General features: G+C 36.2%; 1 protein-coding gene across 1 annotated transcript in view; it reads right to left on the bottom strand.

Annotated features, from left to right (window-relative positions):
• The window catches only part of LOC121432224, a 111,181-nt gene that overhangs the window by 56,945 nt on the left and 35,297 nt on the right, over nt 1–18,939 (bottom strand). Inside the window, exons 21-38 of the mRNA XM_041630080.1 lie at nt 16,752–16,991; nt 14,826–15,068; nt 14,319–14,561; nt 13,819–14,061; nt 13,308–13,550; nt 12,825–13,067; nt 12,324–12,566; nt 11,819–12,061; nt 11,311–11,553; nt 10,830–11,072; nt 10,332–10,574; nt 8,378–8,617; nt 4,731–4,979; nt 3,386–3,625; nt 2,322–2,564; nt 1,623–1,862; nt 686–922; nt 13–261 (exon numbers count right to left, since the gene is read on the bottom strand). Of these exons, the coding sequence (XP_041486014.1) occupies nt 13–261; nt 686–922; nt 1,623–1,862; nt 2,322–2,564; nt 3,386–3,625; nt 4,731–4,979; nt 8,378–8,617; nt 10,332–10,574; nt 10,830–11,072; nt 11,311–11,553; nt 11,819–12,061; nt 12,324–12,566; nt 12,825–13,067; nt 13,308–13,550; nt 13,819–14,061; nt 14,319–14,561; nt 14,826–15,068; nt 16,752–16,991 (4,368 nt within the window). The remainder of the gene's footprint in view (nt 1–12; nt 262–685; nt 923–1,622; nt 1,863–2,321; nt 2,565–3,385; nt 3,626–4,730; nt 4,980–8,377; nt 8,618–10,331; nt 10,575–10,829; nt 11,073–11,310; nt 11,554–11,818; nt 12,062–12,323; nt 12,567–12,824; nt 13,068–13,307; nt 13,551–13,818; nt 14,062–14,318; nt 14,562–14,825; nt 15,069–16,751; nt 16,992–18,939) is intronic.

Raw genomic sequence — 18,939 nt, forward strand, 5'->3', positions numbered from 1 at the left:
TGAAAAGCTCACCAAGCACTGTTACAGAGAAGTCACAGGATGCAACGTTGCCAGCTCGGTCAGTGACATTATACATGACCACTGAGGTACCAATATAAAACGGAGAACTGTTATTGAGATAGTTTGAGTCCACGGACACTACTTCCATGTTGTCTGAGTAGGTGAGTGCACCCCACGTTATATTCCTGTAGTCTAAGCCAGTAAAAGTGTCTAGCATGATGTCATTTGGACACATGATGAACGGTACCACTGAATCATTAGCTGAGGAGTGAATAGAATGGTTGATATTAATAGAAATGAGAGAAATGAGTTCTGAAGGTTTCCCTGGAGGGGAACAAATCATTGAAGATGCTTCATTAAAAGAATCATTCCAATGTGGTATATTAAAAAAATCTGTTTAAAAATATGTAAACTTCAGTTCTTGGCTGCTTAATCATGTGAATATACAAATGCAAAATACAACCACTTCTATAAGTAATATCAAAATAATGGCAAGGTGAACACGGCTATAAATAAAAGAATCCAAAATGTATAAACAAAATTTAAAAAATTTCAATATTCAAAGTCCTAACTTTTCAGTACATCCAACATTAAGAACCATGAAATGCTGGCACATACTGAGTAAGTTGACTGGTCTAGTAATAATAAATAAATAAAGGAATGAGATCTCCAATGATGAACTAACCATAAACTGTTACAACGAAGGAACATGTTGCAGAGTTGGAGGATGGATCAGTAGCCGTGTAGGTGACAGTGTAGTTCCCAACTGGAAATTCAGTACCATTTGCATAATTAGATGTCAGCGAGATGGGCCCAAGAGAATTGTCAGTGGCCTGTGGTAGTATCCAATCAACGCTTACATTGATGTACGCAAAGGCCTCTTGATTAGTTGGACAGAACGTGAAGACTGGGTCCTCAACATCTGTAAAGAAATACCAGTCATGATATTATCAATCTATACTAAATCAAGGCTCATTAACATAAAGGCGTTGTTGCACAATGCTGCATACTAGTTTATGGAAGAATTGAATAATTTTGATATTTCCTCAGGATATCAGATAACCTGTTGTGATGATTATCTAATCAACATAAAAATACAGATAGTTGTCCTGAAAGTGTGAATTGAGAGGACTGGTATTGCATGGGATGCATATATACATATATATATATATATATATATATAATTGTGATGAGCAAGGACCTAAACATTGCGTGGGTGCTTCAGTGAGTAATATATTGGCGAAGAAGCTCCCGCTTCAATGCTTTTTGAGCTTCTTCGCCAATATATATATATATATATATATATATGCATTTTGAGAGCTATGCTACTTTTTTACCTTTTGTGATTACTTTATATATATATATATAAATATATATGACCATATTGATCAGCTTAGTCAATGAATGAAAGAGACCTTGAATTATTAGGGCAGTCACCATCTTTGAACAATAAGGACCCGATTTGAAAGAGTAGGGGACTCTACCCTGTAGTTCAGTACCAGTCCTACACACCTCAGCCATCTAGTTAATGACCGACAGCATCCTTTAGATAACTGAGTTTACTCATAACATGGCCTGATGACAGCAAATAATATGCCCATAGAGCTCTAAAGTTATCTCACCTTGTACAGTGATCATGAAGGTACACCTGTCTGTGTTTCCAGCATCATCTGATGCTATATAAACCACTTCAAAGGTACCGATATCAAAGGTTGAGCCAACCTCTTTATTAAAGGTCAGATCATAAGTGCCAGAGTTATCAGTAGCATTGGGAGGAATCCAATTTACTACAGCATCCGGCTGTCCTGCTGTGGCATTGACAATGATGTCTGATAGACAGTCCAGTACGGGATCCTCGGTGTCTTAATATGAAAAAAGGCAAAAGAGATTCATTACCACAGGGCAATGCCGTAAATCGGGCAATGCCGTAAATCAATCAACTCTTCTACATGTCTGCCCCCCCTATTTTTCCATTCTTACTTCACTTCATAAACGACTTAAGCCATGACAATTTGAGAACATGACTACCTTTCACATGACGTAGACAATCGAGACAAACCACTTCAGATAGTTCTTACATGTAGGGAGGGTCAGATGTATACACTTGATGAAAATGTAGAGCCATGTTTGAATTCTCAAGTTTTGTCTACGCATTCAACTCAATTCAAGTGACAATTCAAAGAGGGAAAGTATTCAAAATACAATTTAAAAAAGCAAAAGAAATATGTCAGTTTTTACATTTGAAAAGGATTTACAACATCCAACAAGTGAATCAAAAAATACTTCCAACTTTAAGAAGTACATGGTTTTGAGTGACTCACCACGAACAGTAACCATAAATTGACAAGTGTTGTTGTTTCCAGATGCATCTTCAGCATAGATTGTAACCTGAGTATCACCAATGAAGAAGGTGTCCCCAGAGTTGTGGCTGTAGTTGGTGACCGTCACAGCATCATTGTCACTAATTGTAATATTGCCAAAGGAAACGGATGCGAAGTTGGTGCCATTGTTCTGGTCTACTGCGATGGCCAATGGACAAGGTGTGAATGTGGGAAGCTCCTCATCTGAAAACACACAAGAGTGTAATTCTTCAATGATTCTTCACAATTTCCTGATACCCCACAGGATCATGAAATATCAACATTTGACATAAATACAATAATAATAAATAAGTGACTTTTAAAGCGCTAAATCCACTCTGCAGAGTGCTCAAGGCGCATAAAGAGCTAAAAAGAGTTTTCAGAAGATTTTTAGAAGTCTCGATACAGGTCAAATATGAAGAAAATGTACTGCCTGCAAAGAATTAAAACATTGACTTACTTATGATACCAGAAGTAAAGTATCTATTAAGTAAATAGAAAAGAACAATGATGTTTGTAAACTAAGCTTATCCTGCCTAAAATTCTAATGTCAATAGACATATTCAGTGGTTATGTTTTGGCAAATACGTGATCAAAGTGATTAGTCTGTCGGTTCTCACTGAAGTTTGTATGAGCTTTACAAATCTATCTACAATATTTTCCCAATTCAGAATGCAATATGGTTTTGGATAGTATTTTGTCATGAGTTTATTATCCACGTTTTGTGATGAAATAAAATTGGAAATACCTAATCATATTTTGTCAACACAAATCACATTTCAGTTTTCCCATGAAACTGGCGGCATCACAGGTCGCCACTACAGGCTACAGCGCACCCGTATATTCTTTTGTCCTTTAGAAATTGGAAGCTATATGAATTGATTGCAGTTTTTTGTCACTCCATCCTTTTGACCTCCATGATTGTACACATTGGTAAAAGCAATCATCCATAATAAAATTACCCTTACGGTCTAGTGCTAAAGTTTGTGTACAGTGAATCCCTACATGTCTGAAATGACACTCACCATACACAGTGATATTGAATGAACAAGTTGCAGTGTTTCCTGAGTTATCTACAGCAGTGTATGTAACCACGGTTGTGCCGATACCAAACCGAGCACCAGACGAATAATCAGAAGTAGCATTCACATTGCCAGAGTTGTCAGAATACGTTGGTTCCACCCAAGTCACGTTTGCAGTGTTCAGGCCCGATTCTGTGTTATTCATCATATTGTCTGGACACACCAAGACGGGGGCTTCCACATCTGAAACAAATCGCCATAACAAGGTTAATCTCAGTGTCGTATTTACAATTGAGAGGAATTATTCTTATGTGGAAATATCCATCTGGATGTTATAAGAGATCTATCAGGAATTCCACATGTAGTGATCATAAATTTCTCCCTTTGGTTTATCACATTCACAATATTGGTGCTGGAAGCTTGGTTAATTTTGTTTGATTTTCACCTCATTCAGAGGAAAAATAATGAAGCAATATTATGCAATAAACAGTTTCTTTGTTTATTCCCACAAACATTCTTTTTGGAAGATTATTAGCATCTCGCTCTGACAGGGAAACAAGGTTCAATAAACACATGTTTGCCGTACATATGGTGTATGAGGGTAATATCAGGGAAGAAGGGCTACTGGCTAGTGGAATGATGACTAAAATGCGATCACATTTACTATCTATCAAATGTGTTTGTCTTAAGTATTGCATAAAATTAGTTTCATATTCAAGTATTTTGAAAATAATTTTTGTAATAGGCCTATTAAATTGAGTATAAACAAACATTTCCTGTATCTTAGTTCTGAGCAGATAAAATTTTTGTGATTGAATATCATATTAGTCTAAGCGATGCTTAGCACACAATCTCAAAGAATATACTGTACAGTGAATATTTCTGCATACAATTTTTATATAAATGATTAAGAGATGGATTGTCATGTCAAGAGCGCAATCAGGACAAGGGAAAAGAAAATTATGGGAAACCAAACTGCTGAACATTCTCTAATCTTCCACCTATCCGATTTATGTTAAACAATGTGCCTGCGCTTTCGGCAACATGAGCTACCACAAAAACAACTGGATCTATAGCAAACACAGGCAATCTTGCCAAAGTCAGCAAGAAAAAAAAATACTTGGTAAAAACATGAAATAGCCCATTGTAAACATCCAAAACTCACAAGCCAGCAGAGTATTATTGTGATTAAAAATTTGGATGAACAGGTTATACATAAAGTAGGCTTTCCTTAAATACCAAATTCATGGATATTTATGTCATTCTTATAATGTATCAACTCTTATGTGTGAAACACCCCCGCACAAAGCTACTAATCGCCTTCAGTTCATCTTCCAAAACAACTTACCCAGAACCGTAATGCTGAATTGACAGCTGTCCATGAGCCCTCCATTATCCACAGCTACGTACATGATTAGAGTATCTCCAAGAGAAAAATTACTTCCAGAAGGACTTCCTTGAGTTTGGCTCAAAGTGTAGTTGCCGGAGTTCTCTGTTACGTTTGGTTCTGTCCATGATACCTCAGCAACAGGCAGACCAGCAGAAGAATTCACTGTTATGTTACTGGAGCAACCAGAAATCACTGGGCTTTCTCCATCTAAACATAAAATCACATTAGAAAGATTTACTAAAGACCTCTTCACTATGCTAAAGTAAAGCCTAATTCAATTCAGATTCAGATGATGGGTATCTTGCCAAGTCTACTGTGGAACATGAAATACCTTTTATACCAAAAAACATAAAGTTTAAAACACAATCCTTGATATTGGTACACATCTTATCTTAACCAAAGAGATGAATAAAGTATGTTTGACCTGCCACCCCAGAGCCAACAATAAGTCAACCAAAATGAAATTGAGATTTTTATTGAGCTTGAAAAGCACATACAAAGCTTAAAAACAACACACTTTGTCAAAATTGAGTAAAGATAAATCACTTTAAAGATAAAGACAAGGGGTGGCATGCTGAGATCCATTTTATCTCAGATAAAATATTTGATCTCCCCTCTCTGAATTGGTATTCTGAGAACAATTTATCTTCATATTATATCCGTAATGCACACCTATTTTTGAATAAATATCCAATGAGAAACATGCTTTTATAGCTCTCTCATCTCACTCAACCAATGGAAATCCATTCCGCCTGGAGGTGTGGCAAGGGAGTGGGATTGCACAAATTTATTGACTTCAAATATGCTTGCAGTACATACTTGCTAGTCTTTACAGAGATTTCTTTTAAAAGAATGGCAATACTCTCACCTTTTTTTTGAAGTCTATATCCCATCTTTTCAAACATCAGTTCAAAGACAATATTAGTCAAAAAAAGTCTGATGAAATAATTCCTGATTGTACAGAAATGACATTATGGTGTCATGCTCAATAAATAAATCATTTTTCTTCATTTTCATGTCAACATTTGGAGTTAATTCACCAAGAACTATTGACGAAATCAATGTCACAGAAATAAAATAGCCCCCATCCTCTTAGTTATTTTTTTTATTTTTTCTTAAAAGTATCATTACGAAAATTTGTGTTTAAAAATGGATCTCATCTGACACCCCAATTTCAAATTCTGAGCTACTTTCACTCGCCCCCCCCCCATCCCTGATATCAACAAGGAATGGTTATCCCATGGAGCTAACAGAGATAGCTCTATGGTTATCCTTAAGTAAACAACCACGCACTCTCCCAGATAATCCACCTTCCCCCAAGGAGAAGTGACCTTCATTAGGCCTGGCAGAGAGGGAGAGAGAGAGAGAGAGAGATGCAGAGAGGGTGATTTTTTAAAACTTATTGTTATTTCCTCAATTGTGGGTCATTTTGCATCGTTCAAAATTTCATGTCGATCTTCATCTAAATTCCGAATCGTTTTTAGATATGCTAATGTCCTAAAACAAATAGAATACAAATTCATTCTTTCAAGATCAATCTCAGCCAGGAAGCTCTGAAGAGTTTGTTTATACTATTACGTAACAAGGACAGCTGCAATCCCACTCCATGCCGTTCATCAGCCTGTTGTGGTGGCAGGCATCGGTGTTGTCAGCTCTTATCAGTAGCAGCACCCCACCCCCGTTTAAACGCGAGAAATGCAACTTTCCCAAAAAACTGAAATTGGGGTGTCAATACCCCACTTGAGATCCCATTGACTAACACGCAAGGCATTATCAGCAGTCAGATGAACCCCACCCCAGTTTAAACGAGAGCTCTCCCAAAATCTGAAATTGGGGTTTCAAATACCCCACCTGAGATCCCATTGACACAACACGCAAGGCAATGGAGTTCCTGTGTTATAAGCTGGTGGGGTATTTTTTAAACACAGGATTCGCGTAATGATCATGGGCGGAAGCACATCATCTGCATTGCATGGAAAAATATGTGCTTGGTAAGTCTACGCAGGCACTGCTCTGTCGCGTATCATATAGATACGCAAGATAAAATCTATAAGCAAGATATAATTTTAAATTTTATCTGAGAGATAAAATGTCATCTCAAAATACCACTTTCCTTTTAAGAGATTAAATGAAATATTTTAAAGATACAATGACCTCAGAATACCACCCAAGTACTTTATTGAAAGAAGAAATTCAGTAAGAGCTTCAAAAAGGGAAAAAAATGTTTTCAATTTTGTGGTTCACTCCAGAATAAAATATGTACACTGTGCAATCTCAATGAAACATCTAAGCAGTCTTGACATATATTATAGTGTCAAAGAAACTTACCTATCTCTTCTTTAACTACACATGTACAACATCATAATTTGACAGTAGGAATAAGATACATTTATTCTTTTGAATAATTTGGCTTTCTAAGTATTAATTTTTGAAGGTGAAACAATTCTTTTTGCTTTTTACAGAGAACTTTCCCCAGCAATTTTTTGCTTTTGAGTGGAGGGTCACACAACATGGAAGGCCAACTCATAAGGATACATCAAATCTGAAGGAAAATAACATCTCATCTGGGAAATTAAATAAATTAATTAACCTTTTTACTTGTTGGCCCCATTTTTCTAAATTTTTTCTCCACAAGGCATTTCATGGATTACCCAGGACATAATTATTTACGCACATTATTTTACAACCTTTCTTGTAAGACAGAAAAGTGAGAGAAAAATCAATTTCAGAAAAAAAGACTACACTGAAAGATTCTCAAAGTCATGCAATAAATGAATCATTGGCTGAATTTAAGTTGGTGTTTGTGCTGAAAGCAAAATTCATGATGCCTTCCCGAGCTCCGATATTTAGTGTGATAAAAAATGATCAAAATCATATACTAATATTAAGTCCAAGGAGCAGATAACTTTGGTGTTATGATGTAAATCTTGGTCTTATGCCAACACCAAATAGTCCTCAAGAAACTCAATATTAAAGGAGAATGAAACCTTTTGAACAAAATTGCTCGTATGAAAACAGAAAAAAATCAAAGAAACAGATCAAGGAAAGTTTGAGAAAATTCGAACAAATAATGAGAAAGTTATGAGCATTTGAATATTGCAATCACTAATGCTATGGAGATCCTCCCATTGGCAATGCAACAAAGATGTGTGTTGTCACTTGTGAACAACTCTCCCCATTACTTAAGCATATATTTCACTTCAACTGCCTCTTTTATCACATCTTTCTGTAAATCATGTGTTCTCTCTATAGGAGGGCATGTAATACAGATTTTTCAAGAATACATCATGGATAAAGAGTTTGTATCACCATAAGAAAATTCAAAAAGGGACATTTTGAGGGTATTCTATAGTCCATCAAAGGCAAAGTTTTCACATGTGACATCACACATCATTGTCGCATTGCCAAAGGGCGGATCTCCATAGCATTAGTGATTGCAATATTGAAATGCTCCTAACTTTTTCATTATTCGTCCAATTTTTCTTAAACTTTCTTTGTTCTTATTCTTTGAGTTTTCTGTTTCCACACAAGCCTACTTTTTCCAAAGGTTTCATTCCCCTTTAACTTTTCATTTGTTGGTTACATAATTTTGTGAAGTATCTCACCAGTAACAATAATATAGAAAGTACAGGCTGCCTCATTGCCATATGGATCACGTGCGGTGTAGGTGACTGCATGTTGTCCAATGGTGAAGTTAGCAGGACTAGAGAAATCTGATGACAAGTTGAACGATCCGGAGTTGTCTGTTACCATAGCATCAGTCCAATTGACTGTGGCTATCGGGAGACCAGGATCAGTGTTCTGGGAGATCTTATAAGGACAGCTTAGGACAGGCTGCTCGATATCTATGTAAAATAAACAAAGTTTGTATATTTGTAAAGAATTTAGTCATCATTCAATGGCAGGAACATGATAAAATTAATTGATTGTCTTTTTCCAGGTGTGAGAATGATCTTTCTCAACACATCTATTGTCAACAATATTGAGAAGTGGCACAAGATAATACAAAAGGCAGAACACAAAACAGAGACAAATGATGCACTTGAACAGATTCACAGAATGGAAGCAAAAACAAAAGATAAAAAAGAACAGTTGATATGCTTTAAACATTTCATATATATTGTTAGGTCTCCTCCCAGTGAATATGGAATCTCAATTCAACAAACGAGTAGGGAAACAAGTATTTGCTGCAGTGGCTCTCCATATGAGAGTGTTAGTTGTCCACTTTGTGATGTACAAAATTAGCCTGGCACAGATGTTATAGAGGAAAGGCTCAAATGAGGGACTGTGTTTTTAAAAACTCCCCTTTTGAAGGAGTGCAAAGCCATGAATAAGTAGTTAATCAGGACCTACTATGCCACAATGTTCAAATCACATGGCACCCCTTGCATCTTTTGACGAGGTGCCCATGCACACATTTGACACCTTCCATCCAGGGGACTGTTTCACAAGGAGTCATGCTTGAATACTGGCACACACACAAGATATATGTAACATGTAATCTTATTGATTAATACACAGTAGCGCCTATCCTCTTAGCATGATTCAACAAATGTGGAGATGTCTACGAAACTAGAAATCTAATTCAAAGTCCTCCCTAGAAAAATACTGATTTGAATAAATAGAGACTCATTATTTCTTTTTGTTTTTCTTGTTAGAATTATACAATACAATATTTCAATTTCAACAATGTGACATTCCTGACCAACTTGACTGGAACATAAAAATGTTGATAAAGGTAATTCTACATGTTCAGAGAGGAACTTTTTAAAAATGAAACACAAAAGAAATAGTGAGCGACTTCATCAGTCACCTTATTTGCATACTAACCACAATGTGCATATCACTCTTGCGTGAAATCCAACAAAACTTTAAAATTTCATTAAATTTTTTGTGCTATACTTTTGGATTGATCTCCTTATTCATATCAACATTTGTTGGGCAGATTTGTCCTTTAGTGACGACTCTAACACTAGTGTACTAGTAATGTACTAGGTATGCAAGAATGTGTATGTATCTTTCATTTTAATATGGAATATGTAAACATTGTCAACCTGGGACTTGTTTCAGTCATAAAGGATTTGCAACTGTTGTAACTTTGCCATTATGCCAACCACCATGGCAATCTTGATTTTGATTGGCTACTGAGCCCTGTTACCGTGGTAGTTGCAAGTCCTTTATGAAATGGGCCCCACATGTTATTCCCATTAAACCTAATGGCTAGAATAAAAAAAAATGGGCTAATGCTTCTCTAGTTATGACCTCCAACTGAGCTTTAAAAAAATCTGAACCAAATTTGCTGTTAGTGTTCACATGGCAATATTGCACCATTTGCATTGATCCTATTGTGCTTAACATCAAGGATTAGGCGTTTATGACCTTATCCATGATTGTCCTATTCATTTTAAAAGAAGATCCAGCACTTGATCCTTAAAACCTAAGTGAGGTACACCCATGGGCACTTCTTGCACATTTTATCATGTTGGCCTAAATACTGGGCATGTGCTCACGTGAATGATATCAAGAGTCAACTGAAGATGTGATTTCAAGATTATTTACCAGTCACATTGATGTAGAAAGTACATGTATCTGAATTTCCAACAGCATCTGTTGATGTATAATTCACTATGTTGTTTCCAATAGGGAAGTAATCTCCAGGATTGGCAGTAGATATCAGTCTCTGAGTACCAGAATTATCTGTTGCTGTAGGGGGTGTCCAGGTTACTAAAGCTGTAGCATTACCACTGTCTGTGTTGACATCTTGATTACTTGGACATCCACTGATTACTGGATTCTCATTGTCTGAGAAGAGAGCAAAATAAGTTCATCGGTATTTATTCTGAATTATCATCTTTAGTAAAAAAAAAAAAAAGAGCGAGAATGCAAAACAGAGACTAAGATTGTGACCTATTCAATGACAAACATCTGAGGCTGAAATTTATTTCTAAACTCCATTAATTTCTTGAAGATATCTATAAGAAATTGAAATGATTTTAATCATTCAGCAGCAAATACCAGTTCATACAGTATGTAAATTAGGTTTTTAAGAACACTTACCAGTAACAGATATGTAGAAAGTACATGTATCTGTATTTCCAGCAGCATCTGTTGATGTGTAATTCACTGTGTTGTTTCCAATAGGAAAGTAATCTCCAGGATTGGCAGTAGATGTCAGTCTCTGAGTACCAGAATTATCTGTTGCTGTAGGTGGTGTCCAGGTTACTACAGCTGTAGCATTACCAATGTCTGTGCTGACATCTTGATTAGTAGGACATCCACTGATGACTGGATCTTCATTGTCTAAATACAACACCAGAAAATTTTCATTATCTCTGCATTTTACCATGAATTATCATCTTTAGACATACAAACTATTGCCTCCTGAAGAGAAGGCAAGAAAGTGACAAGATCGCGACTTAGTCAATGACAAAGATCTAATGCCGAAATCGATTTTTGGTGCACAAATGACAAAATTAAATGTTTTTAATCATTCAGCAGCAAATCAAAGTTGATAGATAAATCTTTGAAGATTACTTACCAGTAACAGATATATAGAAAGTACATGTATCTGTATTTCCAGCAGCATCTGTTGATGTGTAATTCACTGTGTTGTTTCCAATGGGGAAGTAATCTCCAGGATTGGCAGTGGATGTCAGTGTCTGAGTACCAGAATTATCTGTTGCTGTAGGTGGTGTCCAGGTTACTAAAGCTGTAGCATTACCAATGTCTGTGTTGACATCTTGATTACTTGGACATCCACTGATTACTGGGTTTTCATTGTCTGAGAAGATAACAAGTTCTTTGGTATTAATTCTGAATTTTCATCTTTTGTAAATATAAAACACAAACTGTTGCTTTCTGAAGAGAAGGCAAAAAATTGAACATGACCAAGATTGCGAGTTATCAATGGGAAATATCTGAGGCTGATATTTCTATAAGGCATGCATTTCTTGAAGGTATCTTTGACAAAATGAAATGATCTTAATCATTCAGAGGTTCAAGAGAAATTCTAACTTGATAGAAAAGTTTCTTTCAAGAACACTTACCTGTAACAGATATGTAGAAAGTACATATATCTGTATTTCCAGCAGCATCTGTTGATGTGTAATTCACTGTGTTGTTTCCAATAGGAAAGTAATCTCCAGGATTGGCAGTGGACGTCAGTGTTTGGTTACCAGAGTTATCTGTTGCTGTAGGTGCTTTCCAGGTTACAACAGCTGTAGCATTACCACTGTCTGTGTTGACATCTTGATTACTAGGACATCCACTGATGATTGGGGTTTCATTGTCTAAATACAACATAAGATGGCTTTAATTATCTCTGTATGTTATCCTGAAATTTCAACTTAAGATATACAAACTGTTGCTTTCTGAAGACAGGAAATTGGCCAAGATTGTGACCAATTCAATGGCAGAATCTGAGGTTGAAATCTAGTTGTACACTGTACAAATATCTACAAGATATCTTTGACAAAATGAAATGATCTTAATCCTTCAGATGTTCACAAGCGATTCCTAATTAATAGAAAATTTTTTTTCAAGATTACTTACCAGTAACAGATATATAGAAAGTACATGTATCTGTATTTCCAGCAGCATCTGTTGATGTGTAATTCACTGTGTTGTTTCCAATAGGAAGGTAATCTCCAGGATTGGCAGTAGATGTCAGTGTCTGAGTACCAGAATTATCTGTTGCTGTAGGTGGTGCCCAGGTTACTAAAGCTGTAGCATTACCAATGTCTGTGGTGACATCTTGATTACTTGGACATCCACTGATGACTGGATTCTCGTTGTCTGAGAAGAGAGCAAAATAAGATCATTGGTATTTATTCTGAATTATCATCTTTAGTAGAAGACAAAAAAACGAACGAGAATGCTAGGAGTGGCCCAGATTGTGACCTATTCAATTACAAACATCTACGGCTAAAATCTATTTCTACACTGCATGAATTTCTTTAAAAATATCTTTAAAATTAGAAATGACTTTAATCATTAAGATGATCACAAGCAACTCTTAGCTGATATGAAAAAGGTTCTTTGAAGATTACTTACCAGTAACAGATATATAGAAAGTACATGTATCTGTATTTCCAGCAACGTCTGTTGAGGTGTAATTCACTGTGTTGTTTCCAATGGGGAAGTAATCTCCAGGATTGGCTGTAGATGTCAGTGTTTGGTTAGCAGCATTATCTGTTACTGTAGGTGGTGTCCAGGTAACTAAAGCTGTAGCATTACCACTGTCTGTGTTGACATCCTGATTACTTGGACATCCATTGATGACTGGATCTTCATTGTCTAAATACAACATAAAAATTTTGTTATTATCTGTATTTTACCATGAATTATCATCTTTAGACATACAAACTATTGCCTCCTGAAGAGAAGGCAAGAAAGTGACAAGATTGCGACTTACTCAATGACAAAGATCTAATGCCAAAATCGAGTTTTATGGTGCACAAATGACAAAATTAAATGTTTTTAATCATTCAGCAGCAAATCAAAGTTGATATATAAGGTTCTTTGAAGATTACTTACCAGCAACAGATATATAGAAAGTACATGTATCTGTATTTCCAGCAGCATCTGTTGAGGTGTAATTCACTGTGTTGTTTCCAATAGGAAGGTAATCTCCAGGATTGGCAGTGGATATCAGTCTCTGAGTACCAGAATTATCTGTTGCTGTAGGTGGTGTCCAGGTTACTAAAGCTGTTGCATTACCACTGTCTGTGTTGACATCTTGATTACTTGGACATCCACTGATTACTGGGTTTTCATTGTCTGAGAAGATAACAAGTTCCTTGGTATTTATTCTAAATTTTCATCTACTGTAAAATACAATTCAGGAACTGTTGCTTTCTGAATAGAATGAAGGCAAACAATTGACCAAAAATGCGAGCTATCGATGGGAAACATCTGAGGCTGACATTTATGTCTATAAAGCATTAATTTCTTGAAGACATCTTTGACAAAATGAAATGATTTTTATCATTCAGAGGTTCAGAAGAAATTCTAACTTGATAGAAAAGTTTCTTTCAAGAACACTTACCTGTAACAGATATGTGGAAAGTACATATATCTGCATTTCCAGCAGCATCTGTTGATGTGTAATTCACTGTGTTGTTTCCAATAGGTAAGTAATCTCCAGGATTGGCAGTAGATGTCAGTGTCTGATTACCAGAATTATCTGTTGCTGTAGGTGCTTTCCAGGTTACAACAGCTGTAGCATTACCACTGTCTGTGTTGACATCTTGATTACTAGGACATCCACTGATGACTGGGTTTTCATTGTCTAAATACAACATAAGATGGCTTTAATTATCTCTGTTTATTATCCTGAATTTTAAACTTAAGATATACAAACTTGTTTTTTTTTTTGAAGACAGAAAATTGACCAAGATTGTGACCAATTCAATGACAGAATCTGAGGTTGAAATCTAGTTGTATACTGTACAAATTACTACAAGATATCTTTGACAAAAGGAAATGATCTTGATCATTCACCAGCAATATCTAGTTGACAACAAACATTCTTTCCAGAGTACTTACCAGTAACAGATATATAGAAAGTACATGTATCTGTATTTCCAGCAGCATCTGTTGATGTGTAATTCACTGTGTTGTTTCCAATAGGAAAGTAATCTCCAGGATTGGCAGTAGATGTCAGTCTCTGAGTACCAGAATTATCTGTTGCTGTAGGTGGTGTCCAGGTTACTAAAGCTGTAGCATTACCAATGTCTGTGTTGACATCTTGATTACTTGGACATCCACTGATGACTGGATTCTCGTTGTCTGACAAGAGAGCAAAATAAGTTCATCGGTATTTATTCTGAATTATCATCTTTAGTAAAAAAAAAAGTAAAAAACGAGCAAGAATGCAAAGAGTGGCCAAGATTGTGATCTATTCAATGACAAACATCTGAGGCCGAAATCTATCTTTTTATACTGCATGAATTTCTTTGAAGATATTTTAAAGAAAATTAAATGACCTTAATCCTTCAGATGTTCACAAACGATTCCTAATTAATAGAAAAAAAATCTTTCAAGATTACTTACCAGTAACAGATATGTAGAAAGTACATATATCTGTATTTCCAGCAGCATCTGTTGAGGTGTATTTCACTGTGTTGTTTCCAATAGGAAAGTAATCTCCAGGATTGGCAGTAGATGTCAGTGTCTGGTTACCAGAATTATCTGTTGTTGTAGGTGGTGTCCAGGTTACTAAAGCTGTAGCATTACCACTGTCTGTGCTGACATCTTGATTACTTGGACATCCACTGATGACTGGATTCTCATTGTCTAAAAGAAGGGAGAAATTCTTCTCACATAACCTTATCTCAATATTCTAAGTTGAAGACCCCAAAAGTGGCCAAGTCTGTGACATGCTCTATCAGTTACTATTTTTTTTTCAAAGGAATCAACAAACCACATCTTTAAATCGTGTTTTAGAAAAAACAATCATCACTTTGTATTTCAAGGACTACTTGGAACGGAACTTTAGAGCAATATTTACAGACTTTCGTGTAAATAGAAAAAAGAGTAAATCATTTCAGGAATAAAAGAATAATTATACTGAAAGATTCTCAAGGGTATACAATAAATAAATCATTGGCAGATTTCTATTTCAGTGTTGGTGTTCGTGTCGAAAGACAAATTCATGATGCCTTTCCGAGCTCCAACATTTGATATTATTTATTGAAATTGATCAAATCACATTTCTAATATTGTGTCCAAGGAAAAGATGTATTTTTAAATTTTACACTATAATTATGTAAATTCTGGTCTAACGGCAACACCAAATAGTCCTCAACAAGTGGAATGCCTCTGGCCGTCTCACCTGCATCACGCGGTTCAATATAGCAGCAGTGCTGACTTTGAATACTACTCTAACTCGCACAAGATGTTCAGTGATACATGGTTACTCTTATGTCCACTTTTTATGAACTAGACCAATAAACTTACAGAGATATGATGGTTATTCAACAAAAAACCCCAACATGGCCAAAGTTCATTGACCTTACATGACCTTTGACCTTGATCATGTGACCTGAAACTCGCACAGGATGTTCAGCGATACTTAATTACTCTTATGTACAAGTTTCATGAATCAGATCCATAAACTTTCAAAGATTTGATGGTAATTCAACTGATACACCCACTTCGGCCAAAGTTCATTGACCTTTGACCTTGGTCATGTGACCTGAAACGCGCACAGGATGTTCAGTGATATTTGATTACTCATATGTCCAACTTTAATGAACTAGACTAATAAACTTTCAAAGTTATGATGGTAATTCAACAGATACCCCCGATTTGGCCAAAGTTCATTGACCCTAAATGACCTTTGACCTTAATCATGAGACCTGAAACTTGCACAAAATATTCAGTGATGCTTGATTACTATTATGTTCAAGTTTCATGAATCAGATCCATAAACTTTCAAAGTTATGATGGGAATTCAACAGATATCCCCAATTCGGCCAAAGTTCATTGACCCTAAATGACCTTTGACCTTGGTCATGTGACGTGAAACTCATGCAGGATGTTCAGTGATACTTGATTAACCTTATGTCCAAGTTTCATGAACTAGGTCCATATATTTTCTAAGTTATGATGACATTTCAAAAACTTAACCTCAGGTTAAGATTTCAATGTTGATTCCTCCAACATGGTCTAAGTTCATTGACCCTAAATGACCTTTGACCTTGGTCATGTGACATGAAACTTTAATAGGATGTTCAGTAATACTTGATTAACCTTATGGCCAAGTTTCATGAACTAGGTCCATATACTTTCTAAGTTATGATGTCATTTCAAAAACTTAACCTCAGGTTAAGATTTGATGTTGACGCCGCCGCCGCCGCCGTCGCCGCCGCCGTCGGAAAAGCGGCGCCTATAGTCTCACTCTGCTTCGCAGGTGAGACAAAAACTCAATATTAACTTTTTCACTTGTTGGTTACATAATTTTGTGAAGTATCTCACCAGTGACAGTAATATAGAAAGTACAGGCTGCTTCATTGCCATATGGATCACGTGCGGTGAAGGTGACTGCATGTTGTCCAATGGTGAAGTTAGCAGGACTAGAGAAATCTGATGACAAGTTGAACGATCCGGAGTTGTCTGTTACCATAACATCAGTCCAATTGACTGTGGCTATCGGGAGACCAGGCTCAGTGTTCTGGGAAATTTTAGAAGGACAGCTTACGACAGGCTGCTCGATATCTATGAAAAATAAACAATGTTTGCATATTTGGAAGGAAATTAGTCATCATTTAGTGGCAGGAACATAAGATAAAATTGATTGATTGTTATTTACATGCTTGAGAATGTTTGAAGTCCTGAAAATGGAATGAAGGAGAAGCCATGATGCCCCCCCCCCTTGACGCTACGAAAAAAATTTCTGGGTGCACAATGCTACCGCCTCATAATTTTATGACTTTTTTAAAAGTCTTGTGCAACTTTTTGAGGCCAAATTTGTGACATCACAACACCAATTGACTTTTTATGAGACAATGTCATGTAAAAAATTCTTTGTTACCTGTTTGACCCACCTCTCACTAATTTTCTTGTTATTCATATCTTCCCCATACCCTCTATCACTGTTTTGTTCCAGATCCTGTTTGATGTTGCCTGCCTCATTATCTTAATCCCTCTTGCTTGAGGTCTTTCTTTGGCCTTACTCACACTAACTTCCCTTTGCGTCTGCCTACTCCTTTTCTTTCATCCCCTTCATTAACCTGATTGGTCATCTCTTCTCACTAATGCCCCTTTTGTCTCCTTGTTCCAGTGTTGCTGTTGATTGTCTGTGGTCTATATTATGGTTGTTCCACCTTATATGTTTGTCATTTTGCCTCCGAAAAAGATTCTGCTAGGATCAAAAGCTTAGGCCCCTTTTGACTCTCTTATTTACTCCATTGGCTCTTTTTTTAGATAAGCAGTTTACAGCAGCTTCTTTTTGCCATGTCAAAAATTGACCGATTTTTATACTTTGTGTACAGAGTCAATGGAAGATAAAATTCCTTAATTTGTAATTATTTTTCATTCTTGTTGGTTTGATTCATTAGTTTAAGGCTAAATTTATTCAATGGTACAATAATTTCATTTGAAAGAAATAAAGAAATAAAAAAATCTTAAAAACATAGAACTAAAAAAAAAATCTTTTTCACAGTTTTTATTTTTGAAAACACATTAAGATCTGGAAAACCTAAAATTATGAATGAAAATTTTGAGTTAAAAATGAAACTAATATTTATCACTATTTTATTCATGATAATTCAAAAGAAACTATTGCTTATTTCTAAATACGGGCTTATAGTTTATGTTGTAAAGAATGCATGTGCTAAATTTTAGCGCGATCCCACAAACAAGGACCAAGATCAGAAGTGGAGGTGGGGGGGGGGGCATCATGGCACCCCCAGTCCTCAATACATCTCAAATAGGCCAGTCCTAGGTTACAGAAACAATGTAGATATCTTGGCACAAAATTATAGATGTACACGTAGCACATCTGCATACTTGCCAACTTAAGAAGAAAAAAAAAGAGGAATCCATTCTTCAAGCAGAGTAACAAGTGTGTGACATTTTGCGCGGGAAGGGTGTGGGGGTACCCCCCTGCCACGGTTAGAAATTTTTGGAATTTTAGAACATGAAATGGGGGGCTTTCCTTCACTTTTGAAGTGCCTTTTACCTGTCCACAAGGAAGAAATATATCTTAATGTTGTCCCAAAGTTATGAAATATGAAACAGGAAAATCAACAGGATTCATTTCATGAAATTGTACCATATTTTTTTACTTCAAAAACATGTATTTCCATTTCAATAATAACTGGATATTTCTCAGAATACTCCTTGTATTTCTAAAGAATTTTGGCTTTATTTCACGAAAACAGACTAACAGTCTAAATGCATATGTAACTTACACATGAACTTATGCAATTGCAAATGCACTGGTACGGTACTCACTAACCCAGGGAGCTCCGACCCGCGAAGCGGGCGGGCCGTGACTGGGCTAGGTACCGGTACTCAGTCACTGCCCACTGCACTCATGCACTGTCTGTATAATGATTGGAATCACAGTCACAACTCACATTCACAATCCAAACGACGCATTGGCGACAGTATCCAGTTTTCACACACTAAATTTGTAATTTTGGCTTCAAAATTTCACGGA

This window comes from Lytechinus variegatus, chromosome 1 (assembly GCF_018143015.1).
Source record: "Lytechinus variegatus isolate NC3 chromosome 1, Lvar_3.0, whole genome shotgun sequence".
In the NCBI taxonomy this organism is placed as follows: domain Eukaryota; kingdom Metazoa; phylum Echinodermata; class Echinoidea; order Temnopleuroida; family Toxopneustidae; genus Lytechinus; species Lytechinus variegatus.